We start from the raw sequence: 14,752 nt of genomic DNA on the forward strand, positions 1-14,752 counted from the left end.
GAGACTATTGAATCTTGTGACAATTCTAGGAAGAGATAGCTTCTGCCCTGAAACACTCACTTTTTATCCCATTCCATATCACTCCTATGGCCCAGGCAGCTGCATTCTCATGAAATGCTCCTTGAAATTAGGACTGGCTTACTATAGATAAATGTCCTCCTTCATGTGCACATTCTACAGCAGGATAGTGCTCTGCTTTGGTTAACAAGACTTTTCCAGTAGGCACCTCTCCCCTCCCTCCTTTTCTTCCCTGTCTTAACTCAAAAAGGAGCTCTCCTATGATCTTCCAGGAACAGGGCTGGTCAGCAGCCAGCCACCACAGCCTGGTTTGGATCTGGCACTGCCTGGAAATCTCTGCTGTAATTCCCCTTTTTCCCAGAGTTGTCAGTCTGCAGCCAGGCAGGGAAAAGGATGCAGGTGGGTACTCTGCTATGTGGCTTTTGTGGACAGTTTCAGTTCCCACCTGGTCCTTGACAAGGCTTCTGCAAACTCTGAACTCTGGAACAACCATGACAGAAAGGCTGGATTTGCCACCTCCTCCAGGTGACAGAGTTAATTATTTGTAAGAGGAACTGTGCTGTGTCTTGCAGCTCTGCAGAGCCAGCCTTGGACCTGTGTGCAGCACTCTGAAGGCGCAGGCTCCCTGCCCAGAAAACCATTACTGTCACCATCTGCAGAGCAGTCACCGAGTCCAGCTCAGCTGAGCTCCCTAGAAATTAATTCTCCATCCTCAGACACCTCAAGAAAATTCTCATCCCCCTGTCACGTGCACCTGTGGTCTCTCCTTTCCAGCCAGTGTTCAAGAAAACTTGTAAGATTTAATTGCTAAGAGTATTGAAGGACATTTTCTTCACATGCTGTGTGTGGGACAAGGACTGGCCTCAGAGTCTGCAGAGAGAGCACAGAATTGCTGGGGACCATCTGCTTATTTATAAACTACACATAATGTTTTATTTATGTAGTTTCTCAGGACTTTGAGGATCATTTGGCTTTTTTTCTAACCAGTCAGGGACTGTGATAGTACAGCCCTCTGCACAGCACCTAATTTCAAACTTCACTGCCACTTATTTTCAGAATTTTCTTTATGACACAGTGTCCTCCTGTAAGAGTTGGAGTAAAGGATTATGGCAACTTACCTTGGCTTTAGGGAAGCACAAATCCCTTCCCCTCATCACCTTGAAGAGAGCCATCAGTAATCCTTTCTGGAATGGACTGATTTATTTCTGTTTCAGACAGCATAATTTTACAGTGCTTCTTGCTTCCTGCCAGAAGATTCTGAGAGCTACCAGAACAGCTCCATCCTGATAACAGTGAGACTGCTCCTCTGAGCTACACTGCTCGAGCCACTCACAGCCAGAGCTTCCAGCAGAGATGTGCTGCTGGCTGCAGCTGAAATGGAAGGCAGAGCACAACACACCAGTGCCAGATGGTGCCTGTGCCCTCTCCCTCCATCAGGCAGCTTCAGTGAGGCCCAGGCCCTGCTTCCAGCTGAACTGTGTGGAGCTGCAGAGCTGTGCAAGCTGCAGCCTGAGAGCCCTGCAGCAAAAACAAGCTCCCACTAAATCATCTGTGCAAGACAGACCACACAGAAATGCTGTGGCTCCCAACAAGCTGCCCCACCTTGCTGCCTCACCCACACACTTCTTCCCATACCTCCTCCTGGAGAACTCCAGCTGCCCCTCAGATAAAGCACTTCCACCCATTCCATCTGGTCAGGCAGGGAAAAGAGCATTCCTGGTAATGAGTGTCTCCTCACAGAAACTCCACTGCTTTGCTTGGAGCTGGCAGTTCTGTGCTGAAGAGCAAGGAGAGAAAACCTTCTGGATCACAGCTCACTGAGCTCCCTGCATTTAATTTGTACAGGAGAACAGAAGTAAGAAATGTACATTCTGTAAAGACGCCACGAAAATTCTCTTTGCTCTACTATTTAATAGGGTTTCATTTTATTAATATCAGCAGGAAACAGATATTAGACAGATAAAGTTCAGTACATCACTGAATATCTGCATCTCTAAATATAAAGCATTACTCTCTTTTTTTACATTCAAAATTTACAGCTTCTATAGTCAAAATTCCCATGAGTTAGAATACAATATGCATTATTTTAAATACAGATCAGGAAAAATAACTACAGCAACATTTAAAAGAAGGTTACAGCAGCAGGATTCTGTCTAAAAATAGGATATTATGATGTAAAGTATCACTTATTCAAGTAGGCAAGAGCAAGCAAATAATTTAAGAGTAAAAGGACTGTTCTGGAACACAAACCCATCCAGTTAAGATAATGTTTACATATGCTGAGCAATTAAAATACATTCTATGTTTAAAACATGGACAAAAGATTAGCTGTTCTAAAAGGCTGATACACAAATGATGTCACACAAAGGCCCATTACAGTGCTGTACCTAAAATTATCCTTAAGTCATCATAAGATCTCACAAAAAAATTATACTGGAAACTGTTCCAAAGCAAACAAAAAGAAACAGTGTCACAAACTAATCAAATAATGGCAACAGCTTGCTTGAAAACCCTGTATCTGTTCCATACCATTGGCAGGAATTACCTTGCTGTATTTATACAGACTAAATATTTATGATAAGGGAACTATGTCTTCCACTCTGGGTTTATTTGCATTTTAAAACTGTGATACTCATTGCCTGCAGCACCCCAAACAAAAAAATAGTCTCTAAAAATGAGGGTAAGCTCTCCAGGAGAGTGCAAAGTGCATTATTTTAAAGAGTGCATCTGGTAAGTAGCTCGTTCTACAAATGCAGAACAAAAAGTGCTTGTTACTGTACAGACTGACATGCAGCATATTTGTGCTTTTTAAAGGCTTATTAATTGCTGCTCTTCACTAGGAGAGGGGCAAATCCTTGTATTTATCAGCCCTTTTGTATTATGAAGAGGAGGAGAGGAGGAGGGGGAAAGAGGAAGAGAGATCTGAACAGTAAAATGCAAAAATACTCCACAACTGTTTGGAAAAGGGTGGGGAGGGTGGGGGTTTGGCTTTTACTTTTCCTCCTTTTTTATTGCTAGCAGCTGGTATTGGAATTGACAAAGTGCCCATGAACCAGGCTAATGTCACCCATCAACCACCTCCACTGTCAAAAGCAGGCAAAGCACAAACATTTCCAGTTCATTACTACATGGAGAAAAACCCTCTGAATACTGCATGAACCACACAGGAGCTTTAGAGAATGCTGCAGACACTCTTGTTCTCCAACTGGAATGGTTTTCAAATGATGCAGCATCTTAAACCCAAGATGCTTTAATAACCTTCCAGGCAAGGGTCATTAAAGTAAGAGAAAATTAACGGCGGTTTTACTCCTTAACATGACTGAACACTTTTTTCTCTCTCTATTTTATATATATATATATATTTATAGAAAATATATATATTATATACACACACATACATATACACTTTTATATGTAAAATGCAAATGCAGATGTAAAGATCCCGAAACACGTTTGCGTTGTAGGCGGGGTTCCTTTGTGCTTTGAAATCCTCCTTCCCTTCCCTCCCGCGCTGCGTGGGGCTCAGCAGATGTCATCCACCAGCCTGGCGCCGTTGATGCCGCGGTAGGTGACCCTGCTGGGGCGCACCAGCACGCCGTGGTTCAGCCTGCAGCTGAAGTAGCGCCTCTGCCCCACCGAGCCGTCGTTCTTGCCCTTGGCGCTGCGGAGCTCCAGCCCCAGCCACACGCCCGGGGCAAAGTCCGTGGGGCCGATGTACCTGATGGTGCCCATCTCGTTGGAGCTGCTCAGCAGGACCTGGGAGCCCTCGTGCAGCTTCACGGGCCCCTCGCAGGGAGCTGCGCTGCTGCTGCTGCTGCTCCAGCTGCGCCGCAGCACGGAGCTCTTGGACCTAGCCAGAAAGGAAAGGGAACAAAAAAAGTCTTTTTTGTTTTGTTATAAAACATCCAAGGGGAATCTGTAATTCAAGGAAGTGCGTGGGGGGAAAAACACACCCTCAAATCCCTTTTTAGAAAAACTGGGTTCGATCTCATGTAACTAACAAACCATGAAATAACAGTAACAGGCTGCTGCACTCCGCAGTCTCAAGTATTGGAAAAGCAATTTCCTTCACCCAGTGCTACGATCTACAGTATTTACAGCAGGTGATAGTATTGGTAAATTAAGCCATACAAAACATTTTATTTGGGGCTCAAAACAGTTTAACTGAAACAACTTTTAACATACAACTGTCAGTTGGGATCACCAGAACAAAGTGAAGTCCTTTACCAAGAGCCTCTGGTGGTGTATTTTCACCCAGCTTTGTGAAAATACAAGTATTTGGAGAATATGATTGGAAAACAACTTTAATGCCAACCTGATTTCTAGGACTGTACTCCTGGATGCCCATGGAAAAACAGTGTACTACTGGCTCATTTTGGAAAAAAAAAACATGTAAAGGTCTAGATATCCTGTATGCATGAAGAGTTTTTTTGAGCAAAGCTAACAGCCACTTGAAACTCATAACACTCACCTAACAAAGGCATTTCTTCTGTTTATCTCCTTTTGTGAAGAGGCAGAAGTGCTGCTTAGACTGCGTCTAAAACCTGAGTGGAAAGATTAATAACCTGTGTAGGACTTCTTAAGGAAAAAAGAAACACTTTTATGAACACGTATTCTTTGTGCGTTTTTTTATACTGCTTCCACTACATTTGCTGCACATTCTCCCCTCTAATTTGGAAATTAAATGACGAAATTTCTCACAAATATATATGCCTATAATATGTTTGGCTTTTCAGAAGGAACAGAAATTAAATTAAACAAACCAAACAAGGGCAATTTGAAGGTCTTTTCATGAGAAGCTAAAATAGAGGAAAAGAAAACCAACTACTTCAAGTACATCACACAAGTTTTAGTAATTTCATAGGCACATCCCCCCACTGATCCCTTCATCAATCTCAATTTGTGTTAAGGAGCAGGTTCCATTTCCCTTTCCCTCTGATTAGCAAGCAGTATTAGCAGTAAGGGAAGACTGCCAGCAATCATAACTGACAATTCTTTCTGCCAGGAAAGTGTTAAGATCAATACAGTACTCCACAGTTCCTTCTCCAGGCTAGATTTTTGGAAAGGGAGCAGCCAGACTGTCGGCTGGCATTTGGGGTCCCTGAAAATCTCTTCAGAAGAAGAGAGAAGTTGGCTTTGTGCAGATGGTTCAGGCTGCAGAGCAGGGCCTGCCTCACCCAAATCCCAGTGTCTCCCGCTCCTACCTGGAAAAGTGTGAGTTACTTTACTCCACGAAGTCTCTGTGAGAGAATCCAGAGAACCAGTCAGTCTGAAAAGCAGTAACACAATGAAGAGGTCATTTCAACTCAACTCTGAACAAACCTACTGGCTTCTTGTCAAATATTGATGAGGTTTTCATTCTTTCCTTCTCCATCTGCCCCCAAGAGACACCAGCATTCCTGCTGCACTCAGGCTGCTGTGCAAGACATGCCTGGAGAAAGTCAGAGTATTTGAGTTACTTGCCTCTCACTCACTGAGACAGCAGGCATCATTCTGAGGCAAGTTGCTAAGAGTTTGCCTGAGCTGGCTTATTCAGAGAAATAAAAGCAAGAACATGTCTGGCAGAGTAACAACATACAGGAGGAAAGAGTACAGAACTCCTTGGATGCTTTTCCTGGAAGCTAAGGAAGAGACTACAAGCAAGTGGTGCAGGCTTTGGATCCTCTGTGCAGTTAGCTGGGATGAAAAGAGCCTTTTTTAGTCATGTGCAAGGGCAATTTCCTTTTATAATTGCATTTAGCAGAACACATCAGGATTGGGTCATGAAAGTAAGGTTTAATTCATGAAACTAAGGTTTAATGAACACAGAGTATCAGAGGCCCTGGAATAAAAATACTTCAGGTAGTTTCAAGAGAAACAGTAGAGATGTGTCTCTATTTTTACATTCTGCTTTCAAAAAGCTGATCTAAAACCACCATATTTTTAATGGAGGTTATAAACTTACATTTGCAGAAGAAAACATTTGTATCTTCTGTATGCGTTCAAAAATTTGTTCCGCGTTGGAAAATGTATTAAGAAATCATTTGGCAACCCCAACATGACAAGAGCTGCAGTGCTCACCTCTGTACACGAGATGGGGGTGCAAATATGCCATATCTGGGAAGGCAGCTGAAGTACTGCACTCCTCCCACGGAGCCATCGTTCTTCCCGTGGGGCTTGTCCAGTTCAATCCCACACCAGAACCCTACATTGCAAAACAGTAAAAACAGGGCATTTGGAACAAAACACTACAGGCTTTTCTTCATCTTGACCACTGGCACAGTTGGCATTCACACACATCAAGGATAACAGTTTCTAGTCAGAAAATATCAAGATGCTAATAGTAAATAGGAATATTATAAAATAGCTATCTATGCAATTATGCAAAAATTGTAACCTAATAGATCTAATTATCTCAGCATTTTTATATGCTTTCAATAAAATTACTGACATTTTAATTAATACAAAAAAGTTAAAACATTTGAGGAATATATATATATATACATATACATACTAAAGTAAAATAGAGTGTTACTGAGCATTACTGGCTACTGGACAACAAGGAGACAGCAAAGACCAGCACTGCTGTTTCACATTTACCTCTTCATTCCTCTGACCACATGGTTTATGCCTCATCTGAGATCATCAACAGTAAAATTAAAGTTTTGATATTAATTCATTCCTCCCTCTTTCTAGCAAGTTATAATTAATACAAATTGCAAGGCTGGTCGTGTGATATCAAGAGAAGAGTGCAAAAATTGGGACTGGCCATCAATTAATTTCATACAGAACACTGAATAGGCAGCAAGATGTTAACGAGCTTGATCATTCATAACCTGTGATAAATGTGAGCTAATTACACAAAGGTGCTAAATTTCATACTCCATTAGTAGTCCTTATGCTATCCATCCCCAGAAGATTCAGAATTTAATACAAGTCACTTGGTACTAAGGCACTGGATAAAACCGTAACTCTAATTATCAGCTCAAGAAACTCAAGAATGACAGCTTATGAATTAGAAGGGCTCAGTATATCAGAAGTTCCCCCCTTTCCACTTTTAGAATTAAATAAAGATCTGCATTGCAGCAGAAGGAACAAACCTTGGATAAGTTCCAGAGCTTTGATACACATTAGAACTGAAATACTTAAACATGCATCTGCTACATTTTCTATAAATTACTGGGTTAGCAAATGGTGATGATTTGTCATCTTTCCATCCTCACTTCTTACAATAGCGTGTTTTCCTCCAAAAAATTATGTTCCTGATTTAAAGCAGAGAGGGAGGAGACTTCACATTGTCAAACAGCTTTCAGATTTCACAGTTGTCAGTGTATGTGGGAAACAGCCTTTTTCTCCCTGATCACTTCCTCAGCAACAACACAAAGAGGGGTGACATTGAAGTGTCCCTCAGGGCACTGCAGTACCTGAGCAAGGGCTGCCCACAGTGAAACTGGGAACGGGGCAGGGATGAAACAATACAGAGCCTGTACCACGACCTTGCATCCTGATGGGGTTTTTTAAATGCTGATGCCACCCAGTGTCAACACAGAGCATTGCCAGACACCCACCAATGAGACAGCCCTCAGCCAGAGCAGGTGCTCACACCATCACTTACCAATGCTTCTGCATTACTCTTGCAGAAAGATTATAGACAGGGCCACAGAGAAGATAAATTTGGTTACAATATTAGATTCAAAACTGATTTCCACAATGCAGCCTTTGACAGCACTTGGCTTCACTGCAAAGTAGTTTTAAGCAAGAGGAAAGGAGAAGCTGAAAGGGAGAAGGATGAGAAAATGGTGGTAGGGGTTGGGGCTTCTTGAGGCATTTGGAATTTTATTAATCTTGTGACCTAAAGGTTTGTTAGTTAAAATTTTAATGTTCACAGCTACCCTCTTAAAGAAGCCAATAAGCTAAGAAATGAGACTGGTACATGGCAAAGAGTGCCACTACTGCAAGAGACAAGCTGTGTCAAAAAGCCTTAATACAAAAAGTAAGGAGTAAATGAATGTGAGCTCAATAAACTACATACCACTTCAGAGACTAAACTGAGGATTTTCAAAAAGCTTTGTTAAGAAGCTGGACTCTGTAATCCTTGTGGTTCCCTTCCAACCCAGAATATTCTGTGATTCTGTAATACCTACAACTTCAATATCAAAGTATCTCTCCTACGTAAAGTGGACAAATAAAAGTCACATTTTAAACAATTATTTTTTCCTGACAGTTGCATTAAAGTAAAAAACATATTCAGTGAAACATAAGAGGGAGAGGGGAAGAGAGAGAGAGAGAGAAAGAACAAACTTGGAAACAAACCAATTTAAATTTAGAATTCTTTTGGAAGGAGCGATGGAAAAGATGGATTTCCATTCATGTGCTCACATGTAAGCTATCCCATACTAATTTGGACATACACAGAGCACTGCACATACCTGGTGCAAATTTTGTTGTCCCACAAAATCTAACAGTGCCTGTTCTCTGTCCCACCACCAGTACTCTGTCTCCAACCTGGATTTCTCCATCAAGAGCATTTTTCCTCGTGGTTGGGGAACTATACAACCCTGAACAAGACAAGAACAAGACCTGAAATTAGTGAGATTAAATCTTTAAGAAAGCTTTCAATAGCAAGCCAAGTGATTAGTGAAGAGAGTATTTATCTCTAATGCAGTGTACCTTCCACACATGGCAACACAAATTTTGCTTAGACAAAAACTTGCTTTGTGCAGCACAAAAACTGAACTACAGCCTTTTCTCTGCTCTGAAAAGGTAGAGTGGCCAACTGTAAAAACACTTTGCATCTTGAAGACATCACAAAAATCCTTCTAGAAGTTGCCAAACTTAGGTTTATGGTTAAACTACTTCACAAGTGTCTTTCTCGAACTAACTCACATTCTGAAACAACACAAGCAGTTCTACATAAGTACTTAGCATAGCAGTGAACTCCCCCCTGTGAAAATACACCTCAATGCAACAGACCATACCAGCACTAATCTTAGATGAGGCAGAAGACACTCTGGTCAGGGCCTTTTTACTGCTGCTCGTTGAGTTCCTCTTCTTGGAGTAATTCCGTTTCCCTTCCAAGGAGGCAGTCGAAGAGGAAGAGCTGCTGTACCCAGGAAAACCTAAAGACATAAATGAAAATTGTCCTTCAGGGATTATAATTTGGAAAAGGACAGATTAGGCAGAAGGGAAAGCTTTTGTAATGTTGAAGTTATCTGCTGTCCATGCACAGAATACAAGTGAAGAGCCAAAGTTAGAGCTTGTTATGCAGTGTTTGCACAAACACGTGTCAGGAATGACATGGGTGCACATGACCCTGCCTTGGGAATGTGGCGACAGCTGATGCTAGAAGAGGTCTCCAAAAGCCCATCTTTATTATTCTATGAAAGTTCATCTAAACAGTCCCAAGCACATTTATTAAAATATGTGAGCTTTAGTAGTAAGAGATCGTACCACCAGCCTTTCAGCACCCAGCCTACTAAAGATTTGATGAGAAGTGGAAGGAAGGTGATATTATGTAAGTGAATTATTGCCTGGATTAAAGCCTACTATATTCCATTACATACTGTATTAATATTAAAATCTGTACTATAAAACAAGAATGGGAAATAAATCACTTTTATTTCCATTTGCAAACCCTAAAGTCTAAACTGTCCAATAAGACTTATGTTCATCTTTCCTACTTCCTTTTCAAGGCTCTTCCTCTTCTCCCCCTTCTTAACCCCTTCTACCCAAAATGAAGCAGGATGCAGCAAGACTCATCTATGCCTCAGCTTATCAATGTGAAAAATTAAGATAATATTGCTTATCAAACTTTCCAGAGTTTTGAGAAGCTTAATCCATTAGTTTTGGCAAACAGCTTGGTATCAACACAGGGTTCATTTGTTCAATGTAATTTAATTCTCCAATTTTCCAAAACAGTAAGGAAGAACTGAGGAAAGGCAAAGGCAGTGGGTCCAAACAAAAGCTAAGGACAGAAATCTGAAGACTGAAATACTCACTGCAGTTAGGCTACAATAAAGAAAATTCAAATTACTGACTAAATAGTGACTAAACAGGCAAACTTCAGCTCCATATCCAAGGCATAAATACACATGCACATTTGCAGACACACGCTACATGTTCTTATTTAAAAGCCAGTCCAGGGATGCATTCACTGGAGGTCAGACCACCATTTTTACAGGGATGCAACAGGAACTGCTCCAACTAAACCTGTCATCAAGATACTTCATTTTGTGGGAAATCACAGCATGGGAGAAGGAAGAGCAGAAAGGACTTCAGCAGGCCATATAATTGATTCTTTTTCCTTCAGGCAAAACAATTATTTGTTACAACACTCCTGACAGGTGAGTATTTGGCCTGTTCTTAAAAACTTCCCATCAGGGAAATCTCAAGACTTCCTCAGCAGTGTATCTCACCACATAATTATCCCTTACAGGGTTCCCCCCCAGTATAAAACCTCAATCACCAGCAGTTTAAATCAAGGTTTTTTACTCCCACTATACATGCAGAGTGGGTTATATCACCCCTTGTATTCCAAAGCTTCCAGTTTTATGCCTCTCATCTTCTGGCTTTTTAATCACACAATCACAAATTTCAAGTCTTTACTCCTAAGTCATATTTTATAAATCCAGTTGTTGTTGTCTTTTCTGAATTCAGAACTGTTCACTCACAGAAGCTATAAAAAGATGCTTCCTTCAGAGACCTGCTGGAGCCAGTCCAAAGGAGGCCATGAAGATGTTTAGAGGGATGGAGCATCTCTTCTGTGTGGAAAGGCTGAGAGAGCTGGGCTTGGCAGCCCCAGAGAAATCTCACTGTGTCCTTTCAGTGCCTGAGGGGGGCCTCGAAGACACATGGAGAGACTGTGCATGGGGGGAAGCAGTGACAGGACAAGGGGTAGAGGCTGACAGAAAGGAGGCTTAGATATTAGGAAGAAATTCTTTCCTGTGAGGGTGGGAGACACTGGAACAGGTTACCCAGACAAGTTGGGTGATGATATTTAATGATCCTTGATGATCTTTAAGGTCCCTTCCAAGGGAAGGGAATCACTATTCTGTGATTCTGTGCCTTAAAGAAGGAGTATTCAAATTCACACTACAAATTATTCCAAATAAACACTGCTTTTACCAACACAGTATGATTTTGTAGACAAAACTTCAAAGGAAACACAACTTTTAGGGTTTGTTTGAGATAGCTGAAAGGTCCCTTTGTGTTTCAAGTTCAGCAAAGTACTGCTGTGGTAGAAGTTATCTAATTGTGAAAACAGATAATTGCAGAGAATGATTCACATGCAAAAGGCACTCTTTAAAAGTTAGTTTCACTTTTCATATTTGAAGCCTGTTCTTGTGAGTCTGCCATGACACAACACCAAGACTGTTAAGCACTGTTAGATGGTAACGCTTTATTACAGAAGCACGAACATAAAGATAGAGGAGAGGAAAAAAGCCAACAGAATATTAAAATCGAGGCAGCAACAACACAGGGTAAAAGGTCTCCCTCAAAAACCTCAGCTGGTAATTCTGCAGATCCTCTGCAAGATCATTTACTAAGAGCCAGCTTTAAGGGCTTTCCCATGTTCCTGCCCAAGTGTTCAGACAGAGGTGGTTACCAAACCAACACAGAACACCAGCCAAACATCCACACAAATTACTTTGCTCCTAGAAAACCAAATACCTACAGCCTGCTTGAGACTTGAATTGAACAAGCATGGCAGCTTCTTTCTACAGTGAAGATACAGGGCTTTTACAGAGGTAGGGCAGCAATAATACTGCTTCTACCACACAAAGAATTTTTCTTAACATGTTAAAAAAAATTAAAATTATTTAATTACCATCTTTTGCAGGTACAGTTTTTCCCCTGTTAGCAGTCAGAAAGTTGTTTTCAGAAGCACTGTCTCTTTTTGCAATATTTAAGCCTATAAAAAGAATATATACAATTAAATATACACATCCTAACAAGTAACAATCATTTTACAGTCACATACAAAAACAATTTTTGCAGATTATTCAGATTTTCAGATTACTGGATGCATGAAAAAATTGATAAAACTGTACAATTCCTTAGACACTTGACAAATGGGTAAAATGAGAACTGCAGAATTATTTTGATGGATAAGCATAGATATTAAACCCCTTAACACATTAAACCAGTCCAAACTATCTTGCCAAACAATAAACAAATGGTTTATAAAATACTAATTTTATATTGAAGGACTTTTATTTAAATCTTTCAAACATTCATATCTATAACATTCACTTTCATAGACTTAAGGTCTACTATTCACCAGTATTAATTTCATAATTTCTGCTTTAAAGATTACACATCAAGGTTTTGAGAGAGATTTGAGGTCAAATCTTCATTCAGACTACAAATAATGATGTAAGCATGCCAGTATGATTTTCAAGAGCCTAACTCTCAGAGCAGCAATGTTGTGATACGTGTAGGAACTCATACTCTCACCTAAGTTATAATTTGCAAACACTCATTTTGCATTTCTGACAGTTTCCTACCTTAAATCAATGAAGAACAAGCTTATCTATGATTTATCCCCTCCCTGTCATGAAAGAAAAAATCACATCTGTTTTATTTAACTACATCTCTCAGCTTAATTCAGCCACAGGGACTGAACTAGTTTGTGAATGTAGAGTATTTCCCAAATTTTTAAGGCCATTAAGGCATCAGATCAAAAAACTAATTGTTTGTGACTGGTAACACATTTCTTATTTTTATCTCAGTAATCCTTTTCCTAGAAACTTGAAAAAGATCTTTTCTCATCAATCTGATGGATTATTCAAATCCAGTAGAACCAAATAAAATTTCAAAACCCCTATACAATATTATATTTTACTTTGCAGCTTATAACCTTATCTACAAAAAGCATATTAATTTTTCTCAAATTATTATAAACCAATTTACTCCAGGGAGGAAGTTTAAAGGAAAGAAACGTGACCTGGTGATGCACATAAACACTGCAAACCCAAGCTCTGCCTCTGCAGCTTTGTCCTTGCCCCACTCCTGCCAGCCACTCAGCCAGGCATGTTCATTGCCATGGAATTCTGTGCTGTGTTCCCTGCACACAGCAGCTTCCAGACACTCACATCCAGTGGATGTAAGCTCTCCTGGGCAGATGATGCTTAACTGACTCTGATTTCTACCTCAAAGCAAGGTATCAAATGTTTAAATTTTACAAAGACACAACTGCACCTTTGGGACAGAAAAAGTGGGTTATGATTGAACTAGGTCAGTGACAAAGGAAAAGTCCCTCCCATTATAGTTTAATGGGTTACAAACAGTTCACAGCAAAGTGAATCAAACACAGAAAAACATTTAACAAAAGAAGGCAGCTCAGATCTGCTGCTGAGCAATACTCCTAACAAACTGCTTATCCCAAGAAGCTTTTTATGCAAGATGCCCATTTATAAATAGCTTGAATCTTGTGCTAATTGTAAATACAGACACTTACTCCCCACTCAATCTATGCAGAGAAAAGTCACATAAGTCATCCAAAAAAGCTGTCAAAATGCATCCTTTCCTGGCACCAGCCTGCTGCATTGCTTCTATACCCTGCATATTACAGGTAAAGTGTGCAGTGTTTTAGGGTGCTTGGGTAAATTCAATGGGAATGTGTGTTATCTTCCATCCCTTAAGCTGTGTTGCCTTAGTGTGAGTCACCTGAACAGGTCTCAAAGGCAGAAGAAATGCCAATGAAATATTTACTGACATTATTACATAGGCAGCCAAACATGGGGGGCCAGATTATGCATGGCCAGCACTGCACACAGCAGGGAAGAGCCTGTTCTCCAAACAGCTTGGAACCTGAACAGTCAGAAAACATGGATCACTCACTCCACAGGGAGGGAACTTACACAGAAGGATTAACTAACTTGAGCAAATTACTAAGAAAGTAAACCAGAGCCAGAGACTGAGCCCGTAACTCTAATCAGAGTGCAGCCTTATTACAAGGACAACCTCTCTCTTCTAATTTGGCACTGGTTTTACTCAGAAAATTTAATTAACAGATAAAATACAATGAGTTAAATAGTTTCTTTATGGAAAGAAAATACATCTCTTCAATTTCTAGGCATAAAGGTGTATAGATTACTTACTAGATTTTCATTCCTTGCAAATTCTCCAGGAATATCTTAGTAAATAGAACCTCATTAAGTTGAGACACTTAACTGTTATCACAGCCAATTAGAAATTACTTTAATGGCTCAAGAATAAATGTTGTGGCGAGAGGTTCTCTATATAGAGTATGTAAAGAGTAGAAACTGTCACAGTACATCAGATCACTGAAATCACAGCTTCACACAATGTCCTTCCAGCACCACTCCACAGGCCAGTGAACTTCCAACCAGGACAACATGGAGTTAATGAATACCTTATCACCTTGTCCCAGGCTATGAACTAACTCCAAACAAGAATTTTAATACCAAGATTTACTAATTCTTGAAGATTAGCATCTCTCCATCCTGTGTCAACATGCAAGAAAATACTCACCAGAATTCACTTTGGAAGTTATGTGTGTCACATCTACTTTCTTGGATTTGACCAAAGGCGAAGAGCGCGTGGAAGAGCTTCGTACGGAGCTTTTCTTGTGATCAGAAGCCTTGCTTATTTTGGAAAGGGGTGCAAAGATACCTAGAGAAAAAGTCGTATGTGCCAACAAAGAACCATGGATAATGGTAAAGTAATGAAACTTTGCAGCTACTCTCTCACACCAATTAATTCAGGGATTTTTTTTTAGCTGCCATCATAA

At 40.5% G+C, this 14,752-nt stretch overlaps 1 protein-coding gene across 2 annotated transcripts in view; it reads right to left on the bottom strand.

The window, feature by feature from the left end:
- Positions 1–1,921: 1,921 nt before the first annotated feature.
- The window catches only part of CLIP4 (CAP-Gly domain containing linker protein family member 4), a 32,417-nt gene continuing 19,586 nt past the window's right edge, over positions 1,922–14,752 (bottom strand). For both annotated transcript variants that reach the window (XM_077176043.1, XM_077176044.1), the window contains 8 exons: positions 14,494–14,634; positions 11,825–11,908; positions 8,976–9,116; positions 8,427–8,555; positions 6,079–6,202; positions 5,223–5,287; positions 4,490–4,562; positions 1,922–3,868 (listed from right to left, as the gene is read on the bottom strand). In XM_077176043.1, the coding sequence (XP_077032158.1) occupies positions 3,541–3,868; positions 4,490–4,562; positions 5,223–5,287; positions 6,079–6,202; positions 8,427–8,555; positions 8,976–9,116; positions 11,825–11,908; positions 14,494–14,634 (1,085 nt within the window). In that variant the 3' untranslated portion in view covers positions 1,922–3,540. The remainder of the gene's footprint in view (positions 3,869–4,489; positions 4,563–5,222; positions 5,288–6,078; positions 6,203–8,426; positions 8,556–8,975; positions 9,117–11,824; positions 11,909–14,493; positions 14,635–14,752) is intronic.

The sequence above is a fragment of the Agelaius phoeniceus genome, chromosome 3 (assembly GCF_051311805.1).
Source record: "Agelaius phoeniceus isolate bAgePho1 chromosome 3, bAgePho1.hap1, whole genome shotgun sequence".
Classification (NCBI taxonomy): Eukaryota; Metazoa; Chordata; class Aves; order Passeriformes; family Icteridae; genus Agelaius; species Agelaius phoeniceus.